We start from the raw sequence: 19,971 nt of genomic DNA, 5'->3' as shown, positions 1-19,971 counted from the left end.
GACATTTCTGCAGTCAGCATGCCAATTGCACACACTCTCAACTTGAGACCTCTGGCATTGTTGTGTGACAAAACGGCACATTTTAAAGTTGCCTTTTGTTGGCCCCAGCACAAGGTGCACCTGTGTAAACAGCATGATCATTAATCAGCTTCTTAATATGCCACATTTGTCAGGTGGATGGATTATCTTGGCAAAGGAGAAATGCTCACTAACAGGGAAGTCAACACATTAGTGAAACATGGGACCAACTCTACATGTTGTGTTTATTTTGGTTCAGTGTAGTTTCAACGTTATTGACAGTTTTGAAAAACCGTGGCTATTTACAAATACCCTAGTATACGGTATACCGCCTAACTCACACGCACGCACGCACACACACACACAGAGAGAGTCATCAGAAGGTCCCCAGGCATGATTAATCATGGAACTAAATATATATTTGGATATATTGAAGCAACATCTCAAGGCTTCAGTCACGACACACACTGCTCCCTGTCACAATCACACTGCTCCCTGTCACAATCACACTGCTCCCTGTCACAATCACACTGCTCCCTGTCACAATCACACTGCTCCCTGTCACAATCACACTGCTCCCTGTCACAATCACACTGCTCCCTGTCACAATCACACTGCTCCCTGTCACAATCACACTGCTCCCTGTCACAATCACACTGCTCCCTGTCACAATCACACTGCTCCCTGTCACGACACACACTGCTCCCTGTCACGACACACACTGCTCCCTGTCACGACACACACTGCTCCCTGTCACAATCACACTGCTCCCTGTCACAGACACACTGCTCCCTGTCACAGACACACACTGCTCCCTGTCACAGACACACACTGCTCCCTGTCACAGACACACACTGCTCCCTGTCACGACACACACTGCTCCCTGTCACAGACACACACTGCTCCCTGTCACGACACACACTGCTCCCTGTCACAGACACACACTGCTCCCTGTCACAGACACACACTGCTCCCTGTCACGACACACACTGCTCCCTGTCACGACACACACTGCTCCCTGTCACAGACACACACTGCTCCCTGTCACGACACACACTGCTCCCTGTCACGACACACACTGCTCCCTGTCACGACACACACTGCTCCCTGTCACGACACACACTGCTCCCTGTTTAATTTCTGGAATGTTTATCCTGATTTCCAGTTTCTCTCAGAAATACCCCCCTGTGAAGTTCCTCTCGGAGAAGGATCGGAAAAGGATTTTGGTGAGTGTTTCAAAAATGCATGCACCCCACACACAAACACACACGTTCCTCTCTTACCTCTGAGATCACAACCCTGGACTTAAAGCATTAATCTGTTTCATGGCTCCATCTCCACCTCTTCTACTCATCCTCCTTTCCTGCTGCCCTCAGCCAGTCAGCCCTCTTAGACTTCCAATTACTTTTCAATTAAATGTTTTTTCTCTGGTCGTCATTCTTCCCTGGCTTGACACTCTTAAAAAAAATAAAATAAAAATATATATCTCTCTCGCTCTCTCTCTCGCTCTCTCGCTCTCTCGCTCTCTCTCTCTGTGTGAGGTAGACATATATTGCCCTGTGGAGAATCATACCTTTTTGATCAGATCTCTGCTCTGAAACCATGTCAGGGAACGTATGTGTGTGTACGTTACTATGTGCCTGTGGCAGTAACTTCAGTGCCTGTTGTGCTGCTCTGAGGCTGAGAGCCCCAACAGCGTCATGATTTCCTGGGCTTGCGTAAGCCACCACTCACTGGACATTTGAGTTGACTCCCCACTGAGTTGTCTGGCTGGCAAACCTAGTTCCATACTAAACACATCCTCTCGTATACATCTGATCATTTCCCACTAGGGATTACACTTTCGGACAGGTCTGTTGTGTCTGTCCAGCTGGTTGGCTGGCTGCTAGACCCGTATCCAAACATATATCACTTGCTATTTAATGGACAACCAACAGCAACTAGCTTGAAGGCAGGTCTGTCTGACTGAAATGGTGCTTTCCCAATATCAATATTCTATTAACCTCAGCCTATACTATTATTCTCTTGCTCCCCCAAGTTAGATGTCCCAAGTTGTCTCTTGTATCTGAAGTTAAGATTTTACCAGAATTCGGACACACTGAAAGTTTGCTCTCTCTCCCGTCTTCCCTCTGAAATGGTTATCCTGAACTAGATCCATGTTACTCTGTCATGGTTATCCTGAATTAGATCCATGTTACTCTGTCGTGGTTATCCTGAACTAGATCATCTTACTCTGTCGTGGTTATCCTGAACTAGATCCATGTTACTCTGTCGTGGTTATCCTGAATTAGGTCCATGTTACTCTGTCGTGGTTATCCTGAACTAGATCCATGTTACTCTGTCATGGTTATCCTGAACTAGATCCATGTTACTCTGTTGTGGTTATCCTGAACTAGATCCATGTTACTCTGTCGTGGTTATCCTGAACTAGATCCATGTTACTCTGTCGTGGTTATCCTGAATTAGATCCATGTTACTCTGTCGTGGTTATCCTGAACTAGATCCATGTTACTCTGTCGTGGTTATCCTGAATTAGATCCATGTTACTCTGTCGTGGTTATCCTGAATTAGATCCATGTTACTCTGTCGTGGTTATCCTGAATTAGATCCATGTTACTCTGTCGTGGTTATCCTGAATTAGATCCATGTTACTCTGTCGTGGTTATCCTGAATTAGATCCATGTTACTCTGTCGTGGTTATCCTGAATTAGATCCATGTTACTCTGTCGTGGTTATCCTGAATTAGATCCATGTTACTCTGTCTAGATGGTTTTGGTGCCCTCTGTCTCCTCCCCGTCTCATGGTGTGATCCTCTATGCCCCGGTCTAGATCATAGGCAGGGTGGTCTTCGTGGGGTCTCTTTCTGTCTTCCTCCCTCCAGCCCTCATGGTGTAACCCTCTATCCCCTAGATAACGGGCGGCGCAGGCTTTGTTGGCTCCCATCTGACTGATAAGCTGATGATGGACGGCCATGAGGTGACGGTGGTGGACAACTTCTTCACTGGCCGCAAGAGGAACGTGGAGCACTGGATCGGCCACGAGAACTTTGAGCTCATCAACCACGACGTGGTGGAGCCGCTCTACATCGAGGGTGAATGAAGACGCACACAGAAACACACATGCACAGAAACACACACGCGTACAATCACATATAGTGGCACATATAATAGGGACACTGAATAGACACGGATTGCCACACATTACTGTAATCTCCTGCTTCGCTTAACTTGTGTTAGAAGACCAGGTGTGAGAATATACCACTAGATAGACTGAAACCTCTCTCTCTCTCTCTCCCCCCTGTAATATTTGATCAATATTTGATCAGTCAGTCTGTCCAACAGGCTTCTGGGCTGTTCCACCAATTCTGTGACTTTCGAGATGTGTAACTTGGTGAACAAATAAGTTTGATTTCATCTAGTTTTAACATTTTGTCATAAAGAGCAAATGTTCAAGGTTTTTCCATCTCAAGAGGTTAAATAAATGACTATACTAACTGCTTATTCAGTGCCAAATTAATAGGGCCTCCTGAGTGGTGCAGAAGTCTAAGGCATTGCATCGCGGTGCTAGGGGTGTCACTACAGATCCGGTTTCAATCCCGGGCTGTGTCGCAGGCGGCAGCGACCGGGAGACCCATGAGGCAGTGCACAACTGCTGGGACTGGGAGACTATTCAGAATCGAGGGAAAGATGAACAGGGCAAAGTATAGAGAGATCCTTTATGGAAACCTGCTCCAGAGGGCTCAGGACCTCAGACTGGGGCGAAGGTTCACCTTCCAACAGGACAACAACCTTAAGCACACAGCCAAGACATCGCTCAAGTGGCTTCGGGACAAGTCTCAATGTCCTTGAGTGGCCCAGCCAGAGCCCGGAATTGAACCTGATCGAACATCTCTGGAGAGACCTGAAAATAGCTGTGCATCAATGCTCCCTTCCATCCTGACAGAGCTTGAGAGGATCTGCAGAGAAGAATGGGAGAAACTCCCGAAATACAGGTGTGCCAAGCTTGTAGCATCATACCCAAGAAGACTCCAGGCTGTAATCGCTGCCAAAGGTGCTTCAACAAAGTACTGTGTAAAGGGTCTGAATACTTATGTGTGCGCAATGATTGTTGCCAGGACCGGTGGTTAGACCAGTGACGTCGAGCGCTGGTGAGGGGGAGTAGACATGAAAGAAAGTGTTGGAATCACTGCCTTTTAGGTGGTTGTACAATTGAACATAATTAGCGTGTATCCGCCTAATTCTGCTCTGCGTGCATTATTTGGTGTTTTACATTGTACACAGAGGATATTTTTTTGCCAAATTCAGCGTGCAGTCTCAATTTGTTGTTTGTCCCATTTTGTGAATTCTTGGTTGGTGAGCGGATCCCAGACCTCACAACCATGAAGGGCAAGGTGTTCTACAACTGATTCAAGTATTTTTTTGTCATATCTTAATTGTAATGTCAAATTTTATGATCCTTTTGATGGCGTAGGAGGCCTTTCTTGCCTTGTCTCTCAGCTCGTTCACAGCTTTGTGGAAGTTACCTGTGGCACCGAGGTACAGTTGAAGTCAGAAGTTTACATACACCTTAGCCAAATACATTTAAACTCAGTTTTTCACAAATCCTGACATTTAATCCTAGTAAAAATTCCCTGTCTTAGGTCAGGTAGGATCACCACTTTTTATTTTAAGAATGTGCAGCTTTTATTTCTTTCATCACATTCCCAGTGGGTCAGAATACTCAATTAGTATTTGGTAGCATTGCCTTTAAATAGTTTATCTTGGGTCAAATGTTTCAGGTAGCCTTCCGCAAGCTTCCCACAATAAGTTGTGTAAATTTTGGCCCATTCCTCCTGACAGAGCTGGTGTAACGGGGTCAGGTTTCTATAGGATTGAGGTCAGGGCTTTGTGATGGCCACTCCAATACCTTGACTTTGTTGTCCTTAAGCCATTTTGCAACAACTTTGGAAGTATGCTTGGGGTCATTGTCCATTTTCAAGACCTGTTTGCGACCAAGCTTTCACTTCCTGACTGATGTCTTGAGATGTTGCTTCAATATATCCACATAATTTTCCTACCACATGATGCCATCTATTTTGTGAAGTGCACCAGTCCCTCCTGCAGCAAAGCACCCCCACAACATGATGCTGTCACTGTGCTTCACTCTTTCGGGATGGTGTTCTTCGGCTTGCAAGCCTCCCCCTTTTTTCTTCCACATAATGATGGTCATTATGGCCGAACAGTTCTATTTTTGTTTCATCAGACCAGAGGACATTTCTCCAAAAAGAAATAGTAGTTGGTGAACCAGGCGAGGCAGTCATTTGAGAAACCAAGGCTATTGAGTCTGCCAATAAGAATACGGTGATTGACAGTTGAAAGCCTTGGCCAGGTCAATGAAGACGGCTGCACAGTACTGTCTTTTATCGATGGCGGTTATGATATCGTTTAGTACCTTGAGCGTGGCTGAGGTGCCCCCATGACCAGCTCGGAAACCGGATTGCACAGTGGAGAAGGTACGTTGGGATTTGAAATGGTCAGTGATCTGTTTACTATCTTGGCTTTCAAAGACTTTAGAAAGGCAGGGCAGGATGGATATAGGTCTGCTTTCCAATCTTTAGGGATCTCGGACGAAACGAAAGAGAGGTTGAACAGACTGGAAATAGGGATTGCAACAATGGCGGTGGATAATTTTAGAAATAGAGGGTCCAGATTGTCTAGCCTGGTGAAGGGCAGTCAGGTCTGGAGTGAAGCAAGGGCTATATCTGTTCTTAGTTGAAAGGCGCATTCTTATTTAACATGGTGAGGAAATTACTTTTAAAGAACGACCAGGCATCCTTGACTGACGGGATGAGGTCAATATCCTTCCAGGATACCCGGGCCAGGTTGATTAGAAAGGCCTGCTCGCAGAAGTGTTTTAAGGAGCGTTTGACCGTGATGAGGGGTGGTCGTTTGACTGCAGACCCATAGAGGATGCAGGCAATGAGGCAGTGATCGCTGAGGTCCTGATTGAAAACAGCAGAGGTGTATTTGGAGGGCAAGTTGTTCAGGATAATATCTATGAGGGTGCCCATGTTTTCGGATTTAGGGTTGTACCTGGTGGTTTCCTTGATAATTTGTGTGAGATTGGGGGCATCTAGTTTAGATTGTAGGACTGCTGGGGTGTTAAGCATATCCCAGTTTAGGTCATCTAACAGAACAGAATGAACTCTGAAGATAGATTAGGGGCAATCAATTCAAATATGGTGTCCAGGGCACAGAGAGACTTATTTCTGGAGTGATTAATTAAAAAAATTAGAAGCTCGAACTGTTTGGGCATAGACCTTGAAAGTATGACAGAACTTTTCAAGCTATCTCTGCTGTAGATTGCAACTCCCCCCCCTTTGGCAGTTCTATCTTGACAGAAAATGTTGTAGTTGGGTATGGACATTTCAGAATTTTTGGTGGCCTTCCTAAGCCAGGATTCAGACACGGCTAGGACATCAGGGTTGGCAGAGTGTGCTAAAGCAGTGAGTAAAACAAACTTAGGGAGGAGGCATCTGATGTTAACATGCATGAAACCAAGGCTTTTTCGATTACAGAAGTCAGGATGGCAGGAAGCTGGGCCTCAGTGATGTACTGGGCCGTACGCACTACCCTCTGTAGTCCCTTGCGGTCGGAGGCCGAGCAGTTGCCATACCAGGCAGTAATGCAACCAGGCAGTGATGCTCTCGAAGGTGCAGCTGTAGAACCTTTTGAGGATCTGAGGACCCATGCCAAATCTTTTTAGTCTCCTGAGGGGGAATAGATTTTGTTGTGCCCTCTTCACGACTGTCTTGGTGTGCTTGGACCATGTTAGTTTGTTGGTAATGTGGACACCAAGGAACTTGAAGCTCTCGACCTGCTCCACCACAGCCCCTGTATTCCACAATCCTCTCCTTTGTCTTGATCACGTTGAGGGAGAGGTTGTTGTCCTGGCACCGGATGGCCAGGTCTCTGACCTCCTCCCTATAGACTGTCTCGCCGTCAGTGATCAGGCAACTGTTGTCATCGGCAAACTTAATGATGGTGTTGGATTCGTGCCTGGCCGTGCAGTCATAAATGAACAGGGAGTACAGTAGGGGACTGAGCACGCACACCTGAGGGGCCCCTGTGTTGAGGATCAGTGTGGCGGCTGTGTTGTTACCTACCCTTACCACCTGGGGGTGGCCGTCAGGAAGTCCAGGATCCAGTTGCAGAGGGAGGTGTTTAGTCCCAGGGTCCTTAGCTTCTTGATGAGCTTTGAGGGCACTATGGTGTTGAATGCTGAGCTGTAGTCAATGAATAACATTCTCACATAGGTGTTCCTTTTGTCCAGGTGGGAAAGGGCACAGTGGAGGCAATAGAGATTGCATCATCTGTGGATCTTTTAGGGCGGTATGCAAATTGGAGTGGGTCTAGGGTTTCTGGGATAATGGTGTTGTGAGCCATGACCAGCCTTTCAAAGCACTTTATGGCTACAGACGTGAGTGCTACGCGTAGGTAGTCATTTAGGCAGGTTACCTTAGTGTTCTTGGGCACAGGGACTATGGTGGTCTGCTTAAAACATGTTATTAGAGGCTCGGATTGGGAGAGTTTGAAAATATCAGTGAAGACACTTGCCAGTTGGTCAGCTCATGCTCTGAGTACGACTCCTGGTAACCCCTGAGGCCTTGTGAATGTTGACCTGTTTAATGGTCTCGCTCACATCGGCTGTGGAGAGCATGATCACACAGTCTTGCGGAACAGCTGGTGCTCTCATGCATGCTTCATTGTTATTAAAGCAGGAAGCACCAGTGACTCAATCAATGAAAAAGTGGTCAGATGAAGCAGATGCTAAGCTCACATCGGCTGAGCATCCTTCCAGTGCAGTAGCAGTTGATCATAACATCCTTCTGGTGCAGTAGCAGCTGATCATAGCATCCTTCTGGTGCAGTAGCAGCTGATCATAACATCCTTCACTATGATGTTATTTTCTACCAGACACCAACCACTGTTATTCATTGTGCCTTTACAATACCATGTCCTTAACGTATTCTTTCTGCAGGTGTGCAAATAATGACATTAATCTCTCTCCCCTCCTATTTTCTCTTTCCACCCTCCCCCTCGCTCTCTCTCGCTCTTTCTCTCCCCCTCGCTCTTTCTCTCTCTCTCGCTCGCTTTCTCTCTCTCTCTCTCTCGCGCGCTATTCTCCCCCTACAGTGGACCAGATCTATCACCTGGCCTCTCCTGCCTCTCCTCCCAACTACATGTACAATCCCATCAAGACCCTGAAGACTAACACTATAGGAACCCTCAACATGCTGGGTGAGTCAAGAATTACACTGACTGGGTGCAGTGCAGTCCTCTATTTTAGTCTAGTTTGGATCTATCAGTAAGGACTTTTCTTTGCATAGTTTTTGTTTTGTAATTTCTACAGATTTGAATGGTAGTTCTGATTATATCTCCAAAACGATGGTGAAAACCATCTTCACGGAAACTCCCTTGTCACTGTTTGACAGGCAGATATGATTGGCTGATGATTATAATGAATGGACTGGTGACAAGGCAGGTTTCTCTGACAGTCAGTTGTCAGGGGGTACGGAACATGAGGGAGGAAAGTTAACAAATAACATGGAAGACTGGTCCCTCTAATTACCTTCTCTCTCCCTCCACCTACCTTTCCATTCACCTCTCTCCCTCCACCTCTGCCAATAATCTCTACACCTTTCCCTCCCTCTCTCTACACCTCTCTCCATCCCTCTCCCCCCTCCCTCTCGTTCCACCTCTCTCCATCCCTCTCCCCCCTCCCTCTCGTTCCACCTCTCTCCCTCTCTCATTGGCCCCCTCCTCCCCAGAGTGCAGCTGATCCTCCTCCTCCTCTGTCTAGTGTGTGATAGTGGTTGTATTAAGCTCACATCCCTCCATCACATAGCAGAGTAAAGGCATGAGATCAGCTCAAGGCCACCAGTTAGCTTACAGTCCCACATACCTTCCACAGTGAAGACTGAGCAGGCTTGTAGATCTCTTACTCTCTCTGCCATGACACACATATAGACGCGCACACTGCCTGAGAAGAGCATGATCAGCTGCAGTGTGTGTGTGTGTGTGTGTGTGTTACCGCCATATATTAACCAATCGCTCTTCACCTAATCTGCTTCAAGAACAAGATGATGTGTTTCGGATCTGTTAGTGCTAGTATGGAACAAAACCCTGCAGACCCTGCAGTACCATTGCTGACAGACAGACAGACAGACCGGACGCACACACACACACATCTTTATGGTCCACACTGGTAATAAAGAGACTACAAGAGCCATCTCTTCGTGAGAGTGTGTAGTAATTTCACATGCGATTGCCACGTTGAGAGTGAAGAGGCATTCAAAGGAATTGTCTGCACTGTGTGGCACCTTCATGTGCATTTACAGGTGTCATTCATCCTTGGACAATTACTGACCACAACTGTCTGGTAAGGATCTTAGTAGAAACATTTATGGCACAGAAAACTATGAAATGCATTGCGTGCGAGAGGTTGGAGGCGCCGGGATGTATTTGTCACCATCATGGCATTTTTATCACATGCATTTTCACTTTGAACATCTCATGCCATCACCCCCACACCAATTTACTGTACATTTAGTTTTCAGTGTTTTTAGAGGTTGTTGGGTAATTGGGGTGTGATATACAGCAGGTTAATAGGACATATGAGGGGCCTAGATTCCTCTCTCCACAGACTTGGATGTCTTCCTTGCCAAGTGAAAGCCTGGTCCCAGATCTGGGCTGGGAAGTGGTTTGCCAACATGTATAGTCAGAGGAGTTGGCTTAAACACGTACAGATCCGGGACCAGGCTGGCGAAGTTGAACTCTTTGATTAGATACACTATGCTGGATTGTCCTTTTCCCGCTGTCTGTAAGTGTATCTGGTTCCAGTCCCATTGCTTTGGTTGGATTTACCCCTCCCAGATTCTCCTTCTATACTAATCCTGCTCTCATCAACAACAACCTCTCCCTGCTCTGCTCTGTCCCGCTGCTGGATCCACTCTGAGTTGGATTGATCTTGTCTGCCTCTCCACAGGTGTGATGCCTGGCTTTATTACTCTTGCCTGACTCTCCCCAGGCTCTACTCTGGCTTTGATTGATCTAGTCTGTGGCTCTCCCCAGGACAGGCTCTGGGCTTGTTTGATCTGGTCTGCCTCTCCATGGTTTTTGGCTCTGGGTCTTATTGCTCTTGTCTTGTATGTTTCCAGGGTTGGCGAAGCGTGTTGGAGCTCGTCTGCTGCTGGCGTCTACGTCTGAGGTGTACGGAGGTAACACACACACACACACACACACACACACTGTTTAACCAGCGTGGACATTTTATTACGACATCATCTTTCTCTCCCTGACTGACAACGGGTGTTCTGTGTACAGACAACTGGTGTTCTGTGTACAGACAACTGGTGAGACAGTGTCTGCTGTTGTTGTGGCTAATTGAGGTTCAGCCACAGGTCAGCGGGATGTCTCTGGGGGAGGGAGGATAATGCGTCTGGGCTGGGCTGCTATCCACTCCTGGCCGGATCAAGTTCCTCAGGGTCTCCAAGCTACCAGCTATCTCCATAAACACCCCGAATTCATACGCATGTACGCACCAATGAGCATACAGTACACGCACACACAAAGGCAATGATCGCTTTAGTCAATCTTCCGATGAACTCTCTTTCTCACTCTATTTCCTTCTCCCTCTGTCTACCACCCGAAGTCGACTACGCGAGTGGCTGACATGAGCCCATTGCCTAGATAGTTAACTGCTAATTGCCAGAGCCTTCAGCCTGCCCCCTTTATTGATCTCTAGGCTTAGGTACACTGCCGAACCCCTTTATTAATGATTTATGTGAAGCTAGAGGTGATAGGCTACCCTAGCGAGACAGACCTTTATCGCACCACCACTACAGTAGCCTCCTCTACTGGTGCCAACTGTTGACAGAAAGCGCTAACAGCAATGCTAGGCCTGGAAGACTGGGTGTTTCATGGAGTTATGACTGTGAATCCCCTCAAACCTTAGTTTAAGCTTGCCAACATGTCGCTTTCTTATGCAAATGAGAGTTGTTTTGTTTTCCTACAGTTCAGTAGTTTTAGCCACAGCAGTAACAGGAAAGAAGAAGCTGTTGCAGCTGTTATTGTTTGTTTGCGTGGTATTCCTTTGTAACTGTCCTCAACTCCGCTCACCACGTCTCTAGATAAAGACAACAGTGCTCTGAGGAACCAATAACCTCATTGCACGCATGCATGCGTCCGTGTGAGCCTTCCCTTGGGTACCAGAGTTATAATAATAAATTATGATATCTAGCTGGCAAACATGAAGTTGTGAACTCAATACTGTAACTAGATCACATGCCGAGTGTTGCACAACAGTGACAGCAAGGCTCCGGTCTCTCGTTGTTGTGTGCTTGTAAACAAACACTATGTGACTGGAGACTACCAGTACGCTTCATTATGAACAATGATGTGACGGGTGAAATGAAGAATGCAATCTTCTTCGTCTCCTAACGTATTGCACAGTTTACTGCAGGTATTTACTTAAAAGGTGGCTACAAATATTCATATCTATAAAATAGTTTTGATGGTATTGAAAAACCTTCCCGTGGCTATTTCCAAATACCCCAGTATATGGTAAGTATGGTGTGTTGGGTTTTGTTGTAATGAGAAAGGTCAGCTGTGTACAGCACATGCTCCCCACAGTGTTGAACTAATGAACAGGCCAGCTGTAGGGCTGCTGTCAAAGCCAGAGAGCACAACACACTCGACCACGCCCACTTAACTTTGTGTATGTACAGTAGAAGTCGGAAGTTTACATACGCTTAGGTTGGACTCATTTAAACTCGTTTTTCAACCACTCCACACATTTTTTGTTGGGACCACGCAGCCATCATACCGCTCAGGAAGGAGAAGCATTCTTTCTCCTGGAGATGAACGTACTTTGGTGCGAAAAGTGCAAATCAGTCCCAGAACAACAGCAAAGGACCTTGTGAAGATGCTGGAGGAAACCGGTACAAAAGTATCTATATCCACTGTAAAACGAGTCCTATATCGACAGCAAGGAAGAAGCCACCGCTCGAAATCCTCCATAAAAAAGCCAGACTGTGGTTTGCAACTGCACATGGGGACTAAGATCGTACTTTTTGGAGAAATGTCCTCTGGTCTGATGAAACAAAAATAGAACTGTTCGCCCATAATGACCATTCTGTTCGGAGGAAAAAGGGGGAGGCTTGCAAGCCGAGGAACATCATCCCAACCGCGAAGCACGGGGGTGGCAGCATCATGTTGTCGGGGTGCGGACTGGTGCACTTCACAAAATAGATGGCATCATGAGGTAGAAAAATTATGTGGATATATTGAAGCAACATCTCAAGACATCAGTCAGGAAGTTAAAGCTTGGTTGCAAATGGGTCTTCCAAATGGACAATGACACCAAGCATACTTCCAAAGTTGTGGCAAAATGGCCTAAGGACAACAAAGTCCAGGTATTGGAGTGGCCTTCACAAAGCCCTGACCTAAATTCTTTAGAAAATATGTGGGCAGAACTGAAAAGGGTGTGCGAGCAAGGAGGCCTACAAACCTGACTCAGTTACACTAGCTCTGTCAGGAGGAATGGGCCAAAATTCACCCAACTTATTGTGGGAAGCTTGTGGAAGGCTACCCGAAAGGTTTGACAGAAGTTAAACAATTTAAAGGCAATGCTACCAAATACTAATTGAGTGTATGTGAACTTCTGCCCCACTGGGAATGTGATGAAAGAAATAAAAGCTGAAAGAAATACTTCTCTCTACTATTATTCTGACATTTTACATTCTTAAAATAAAGTGGTGATCCTAACTGACGTAAGACAGGGACATTTTATTAGGGTTAAATGTCAGTAATTGTGAGAAACCGAGTTTAAATGTACTTGGCTAAGGTGTATGTAAACGTCCGACTTCAACTGTATGTATACATGCTTGCGTACGTGTGAGTGTCTGCAACTTCTCACAAGATTACTTTTCCCTAAGCGTGTCCTTCAATCAAATAGATCCTGTTTACTGTTTATGTCGGATACATTTGAGCTTGTTGCAAGAATTATTTCTTTATTTTTCATCCTGAACAACGACTACTAATGGGAGGATTGTGTTTCAGTGGATTTGACATCATAAATAACAGGTGACTGTATTCCTGGTGACTTACACCTGTATTTATGTCTGTCCCCCCCCAGACCCAGAAGTGCACCCCCAGAATGAGGAGTATTGGGGTCATGTGAACCCCATCGGCCCCCGGGCCTGCTACGACGAGGGCAAACGCGTCGCTGAGACCATGTGCTACGCCTACATGAAGCAGGTACCGGAGACACTCCCACTTCTGAGTATGATCTGTGTGCTATAACAAATATATGTAGTGCAGAACTACGAGAAGGTAGACTGGCACTGGTAGCTAAGTATTATAGGTTGTGTGTGTGTGTGTGTGTGTGTGTAATAGAATACTAGACCTATGAAATAGCCTTGTGTAATATTCCATCACTTTGCTGTGATTAATTTAACTAATAAACTTTTCATAACAGTTCTGGCTTTCTTACTCGCTTTTCCTCGCTCTCTTTTTTTTCTCTTTTTTTCTCTTGATGTTATCCTACGGCTGGTATGACTGTAGTGTTCTAATTGATGTTATCCTACGGCTGGTATTACTGTAGTGTTCTAATTGATGTTATCCTACGACTGGTATGACTGTAGTGTTCTAATTGATGTTATCCTACGACTGGTATGACTGTAGTGTTCTAATTGATGTTATCCTACGGCTGGTATGACTGTAGTGTTCTAATTGATGTTATCCTACGGCTGGTATGACTGTAGTGTTCTAATTGATGTTATCCTACGGCTGATATGACTGTAGTGTTCTAATTGATGTTATCCTACGGCTGGTATTACTGTAGTGTTCTAATTGATGTTATCCTACGGCTGGTATTACTGTAGTGTTCTAATTGATGTTATCCTACGACTGGTATGACTGTAGTGTTCTAATTGATGTTATCCTACGGCTGGTACTACTGTAGTGTTCTAATTGATGTTATCCTACGGCTGGTATTACTGTAGTGTTCTAATTGATGTTATCCTACGGCTGGTATGACTGTAGTGTTCTAATTGATGTTATCCTACGGCTGGTATGACTGTAGTGTTCTAATTGATGTTATCCTACGGCTGGTATGACTGTAGTGTTCTAATTGATGTTATCCTACGACTGGTATGACTGTAGTGTTCTAATTGATGTTATCCTACGACTGGTATGACTGTAGTGTTCTAATTGATGTTATCCTACGGCTGGTATGACTGTAGTGTTCTAATTGATGTTATCCTACGACTGGTACTACTGTAGTGTTCTAATTGATGTTATCCTACGACTGGTATGACTGTAGTGTTCTAATTGATGTTATCCTACGGCTGGTATGACTGTAGTGTTCTAATTGATGTTATCCTACGGCTGGTATGACTGTAGTGTTCTAATTGATGTTATCCTACGGCTGGTATGACTGTAGTGTTCTAATTGATGTTATCCTACGGCTGGTATGACTGTAGTGTTCTAATTGATGTTATCCTACGGCTGGTATGACTGTAGTGTTCTAATTGATGTTATCCTACGGCTGGTATGACTGTAGTGTTCTAATTGATGTTATCCTACGGCTGGTATGACTGTAGTGTTCTAATTGATGTTATCCTACGGCTGGTATGACTGTAGTGTTCTAATTGATGTTATCCTACGGCTGGTATGACTGTAGTGTTCTAATTGATGTTATCCTACGGCTGGTATTACTGTAGTGTTCTAATTGATGTTATCCTACGGCTGGTATGACTGTAGTGTTCTAATTGATGTTATCCTACGGCTGGTACTACTGTAGTGTTCTAATTGATGTTATCCTACGGCTGGTATTACTGTAGTGTTCTAATTGATGTTATCCTACGGCTGGTATGACTGTAGTGTTCTAATTGATGTTATCCTACGGCTGGTACTACTGTAGTGTTCTAATTGATGTTATCCTACGGCTGGTATGACTGTAGTGTTCTAATTTATGTGTTATCCTACGGCTGGTATTACTGTAGTGTTCTAATTGATGTTATCCTACGGCTGGTATGACTGTAGTGTTCTAATTGATGTTATCCTACGGCTGGTATGACTGTAGTGTTCTAATTGATGTTATCCTACGACTGGTATGACTGTAGTGTTCTAATTGATGTTATCCTACGGCTGATATGACTGTAGTGTTCTAATTGATGTTATCCTACGGCTGGTATTACTGTAGTGTTCTAATTGATGTTATCCTACGACTGGTATGACTGTAGTGTTCTAATTGATGTTATCCTACGGCTGGTATTACTGTAGTGTTCTAATTGATGTTATCCTACGGCTGGTATGACTGTAGTGTTCTAATTGATGTTATCCTACGGCTGGTATTACTGTAGTGTTCTAATTGATGTTATCCTACGGCTGGTATGACTGTAGTGTTCTAATTGATGTTATCCTACGGCTGGTACTACTGTAGTGTTCTAATTGATGTTATCCTACGGCTGGTATTACTGTAGTGTTCTAATTGATGTTATCCTACGGCTGGTATGACTGTAGTGTTCTAATTTATGTGTTATCCTACGGCTGGTATTACTGTAGTGTTCTAATTGATGTTATCCTACGGCTGGTATGACTGTAGTGTTCTAATTGATGTTATCCTACGGCTGGTATGACTGTAGTGTTCTAATTGATGTTATCCTACGGCTGGTATTACTGTAGTGTTCTAATTGATGTTATCCTACGGCTGGTATGACTGTAGTGTTCTAATTTATGTGTTATCCTACGGCTGGTATTACTGTAGTGTTCTAATTGATGTTATCCTACGGCTGGTATGACTGTAGTGTTCTAATTGATGTTATCCTACGGCTGGTATGACTGTAGTGTTCTAATTGATGTTATCCTACGGCTGGTATTACTGTAGTGTTCTAATTGATGTTATCCTACGGCTGGTATGACTAGTGTTCTAATTTATGTGTTATCCTACGGCTGGTATGACTGTAGTGTTCTAATTGATGTTATCCTACGGCTGGTATGACTGTAGTGTTCTAATTGATGTTATCCTACGGCTGGTATTACTGTAGTGTTCTAATTGATGTTATCCTACGGCTGGTATGACTGTAGTGTTCTAATTGATGTTATCCTACGGCTGGTATGACTGTAGTGTTCTAATTGATGTTATCCTACGGCTGGTATTACTGTAGTGTTCTAATTGATGTTATCCTACGGCTGGTATGACTGTAGTGTTCTAATTGATGTTATCCTACGGCTGGTATGACTGTAGTGTTCTAATTGATGTTATCCTACGGCTGGTATGACTGTAGTGTTCTAATTGATGTTATCCTACGGCTGATATGACTGTAGTGTTCTAATTGATGTTATCCTACGGCTGGTATGACTGTAGTGTTCTAATTGATGTTATCCTACGACTGGTATGACTGTAGTGTTCTAATTGATGTTATCCTACGGCTGATATGACTGTAGTGTTCTAATTGATGTGTTATCCTACGGCTGGTATGACTGTAGTGTTCTAATTGATGTTTTCCTACGGCTGGTATGACTGTAGTGTTCTAATTGATGTTATCCTACGGCTGGTATGACTGTAGTGTTCTAATTGATGTTATCCTACGGCTGGTATGACTGTAGTGTTCTAATTGATGTTATCCTACGACTGGTATGACTGTAGTGTTCTAATTGATGTTATCCTACGGCTGGTATGACTGTAGTGTTCTAATTGATGTTATCCTACGACTGGTATGACTGTAGTGTTCTAATTGATGTTATCCTACGGCTGGTATTACTGTAGTGTTCTAATTGATGTTATCCTACGGCTGGTATGACTGTAGTGTTCTAATTGATGTTATCCTACGGCTGGTATGACTGTAGTGTTCTAATTGATGTTATCCTACGGCTGGTATGACTGCAGTGTTCTAATTGATGTTATCCTACGGCTGGTATGACTGTAGTGTTCTAATTGATGTTTTCCTACGGCTGGTATTACTGTAGTGTTCTAATTGATGTTATCCTACGGCTGGTATGACTGTAGTGTTCTAATTGATGTTATCCTACGACTGGTATGACTGTAGTGTTCTAATTGATGTTATCCTACGGCTGGTATGACTGTAGTGTTCTAATTGATGTTATCCTACGGCTGGTATGACTGTAGTGTTCTAATTGATGTTATCCTACGGCTGGTATTACTGTAGTGTTCTAATTGATGTTATCCTACGACTGGTATGACTGTAGTGTTCTAATTGATGTTATCCTACGGCTGGTATGACTGTAGTGTTCTAATTGATGTTATCCTACGGCTGGTATGACTGTAGTGTTCTAATTGATGTTATCCTACGACTGGTATTACTGTAGTGTTCTAATTGATGTTATCCTACGACTGGTATGACTGTAGTGTTCTAATTGATGTTATCCTACGACTGGTATGACTGTAGTGTTCTAATTGATGTTATCCTACGACTGGTATGACTGTAGTGTTCTAATTGATGTTTTCCTACGGCTGGTATGACTGTAGTGTTCTAATTGATGTTATCCTACGGCTGGTATGACTGTAGTGTTCTAATTGATGTTATCCTACGACTGGTATGACTGTAGTGTTCTAATTGATGTTATCCTACGGCTGGTATGACTGTAGTGTTCTAATTGATGTTATCCTACGGCTGGTATGACTGTAGTGTTCTAATTGATGTTATCCTACGACTGGTATGACTGTAGTGTTCTAATTGATGTTATCCTACGGCTGGTATGACTGTAGTGTTCTAATTGATGTTATCCTACGGCTGGTATTACTGTAGTGTTCTAATTGATGTTATCCTACGGCTGGTATGACTGTAGTGTTCTAATTGATGTTATCCTACGGCTGGTATGACTGTAGTGTTCTAATTGATGTTATCCTACGACTGGTATTACTGTAGTGTTCTAATTGATGTTATCCTACGACTGGTATTACTGTAGTGTTCTAATTGATGTTATCCTACGGCTGGTATGACTGTAGTGTTCTAATTGATGTTATCCTACGGCTGGTATGACTGTAGTGTTCTAATTGATGTTATCCTACGACTGGTATGACTGTAGTGTTCTAATTGATGTTATCCTACGACTGGTATTACTGTAGTGTTCTAATTGATGTTATCCTACGACTGGTATGACTGTAGTGTTCTAATTGATGTTATCCTACGGCTGGTATGACTGTAGTGTTCTAATTGATGTTATCCTACGACTGGTATGACTGTAGTGTTCTAATTGATGTTATCCTACGGCTGGTATGACTAGTGTTCTAATTTATGTGTTATCCTACGGCTGGTATGACTGTAGTGTTCTAATTGATGTTATCCTACGGCTGGTATTACTGTAGTGTTCTAATTGATGTTATCCTACGGCTGGTATTACTGTAGTGTTCTAATTGATGTTATCCTACGACTGGTATGACTGTAGTGTTCTAATTGATGTTATCCTACGGCTGGTATGACTGTAGTGTTCTAATTGATGTTTTCCTACGGCTGGTATTACTGTAGTGTTCTAATTGATGTTATCCTACGGCTGGTATGACTGTAGTGTTCTAATTGATGTTATCCTACGGCTGGTATGACTGTAGTGTTCTAATTGATGTTATCCTACGGCTGGTATGACTGTAGTGTTCTAATTGATGTGTTATCCTATGGCTGGTATGACTGTAGTGTTCTAATTGATGTGTTATCCTACGGCTGGTATGACTGTAGTGTTCTAATTGATGTGTTATCCTATGGCTGGTACTACTGCACAGAGGAGAATATATCAAACCTGTAACACCTCTGTCATTGTGCCTGGATGTGACACACACACACACATACACATACGTACATACACACACACACACAGTCCCACACACACACACATGTTCACATGCACACATGTGGGGACACACAAACCTACACTGAACAACTGCTGTCCAGACTTCTACTGTGGTTTCTCATGACATAGAGTGGGCAGTAAACCCAGGTACGTCTAGAGAAAGATAACATCCACCCAGGCTATGAAATTGGTATTTCTATGTTTATTACCCAGGCTATGAAATTGGTATTTCTATGTTTATTACCCAGGCTATGAAATTGGTATTTCTATGTTTATTACCCAGGCTATGAAATTGGTATTTCTATGTTTATTACCCAGGCTATGAAATATATGGATATTTGTATATGCATTTGAATGACCCTTCAGAACACTCGGCTATGATTGAATTGTGATTGGAGTGTATTATTGTACTGTTCTTTGAGCTGACAAACTGGCAGAAGGCAATCATTTTCTGTTATTTCCTTTTTTCCCCCCAGACAAAGTTCTGTCTTTGCATGACCATTACATTTCTGATTGCCATTTAGATGGGTGGTTTGCTTCACTGAGTAGGATTTAATTTGGAGTTCCCTGCAGAGCTGAAGTGTGGCATAGAGCACTGTATCTGAAGAGCTGGACAAATCAAATAAAAATATTTATAAAGCCAATCAAATTGATTTATAAAGCCCTTTTTACATCAGCAGATGTCACAAAGTGCTATACAGAAACCCAGCCTAAAACCCCAAACAGAGGGCAATGCAGATGTAGAAGCTGTATTGTTTTAGAAACACTGTAGGAACTATACTGTAGGATGAGAAGGCTGTAATGCCATCGTCCTCCTCTACACTCCTCTCTGAATGCTACTGCTCTCTTCCATTTCCTAGTCCTCCTCCCTCTGTGATTGTCAGATCTGTGATTGACAGATCTCTCGGTCTCATCTCTCTGTCTCATCTGTTTGGACCCGGGAACATCTCAAGCCTGTATCAAAGATCAATCAGAAATGTCTCAAATGTTGCAATAAAACAGTAAGGGAATGGAACTGCTGTAGTATGATATGGATTTATCAAATATCCTTTTTAACTTGCACAAATGTTCAATGTGGAAACAAAGCGCTCTCAACTGGCGGGAG

The 19,971-nt window shown here is 43.9% G+C and overlaps 1 protein-coding gene across 1 annotated transcript in view; it reads left to right on the top strand.

Moving 5' to 3' along the window:
* Positions 1 to 19,971, top strand: part of uxs1 (UDP-glucuronate decarboxylase 1) — a 104,095-nt gene that overhangs the window by 30,797 nt on the left and 53,327 nt on the right. Inside the window, exons 5-9 of the mRNA XM_036975115.1 lie at positions 1,184 to 1,244; positions 2,929 to 3,109; positions 8,193 to 8,297; positions 10,217 to 10,276; positions 13,195 to 13,316. Of these exons, the coding sequence (XP_036831010.1) occupies positions 1,184 to 1,244; positions 2,929 to 3,109; positions 8,193 to 8,297; positions 10,217 to 10,276; positions 13,195 to 13,316 (529 nt within the window). The remainder of the gene's footprint in view (positions 1 to 1,183; positions 1,245 to 2,928; positions 3,110 to 8,192; positions 8,298 to 10,216; positions 10,277 to 13,194; positions 13,317 to 19,971) is intronic.

The sequence above is a fragment of the Oncorhynchus mykiss genome, chromosome 3 (genome assembly GCF_013265735.2).
Source record: "Oncorhynchus mykiss isolate Arlee chromosome 3, USDA_OmykA_1.1, whole genome shotgun sequence".
NCBI classification, from domain to species: domain Eukaryota; kingdom Metazoa; phylum Chordata; class Actinopteri; order Salmoniformes; family Salmonidae; genus Oncorhynchus; species Oncorhynchus mykiss.
The sequence above is the reverse complement of the archived record's forward strand: the minus strand, read 5'-3'. Positions and strand labels throughout refer to the sequence as shown.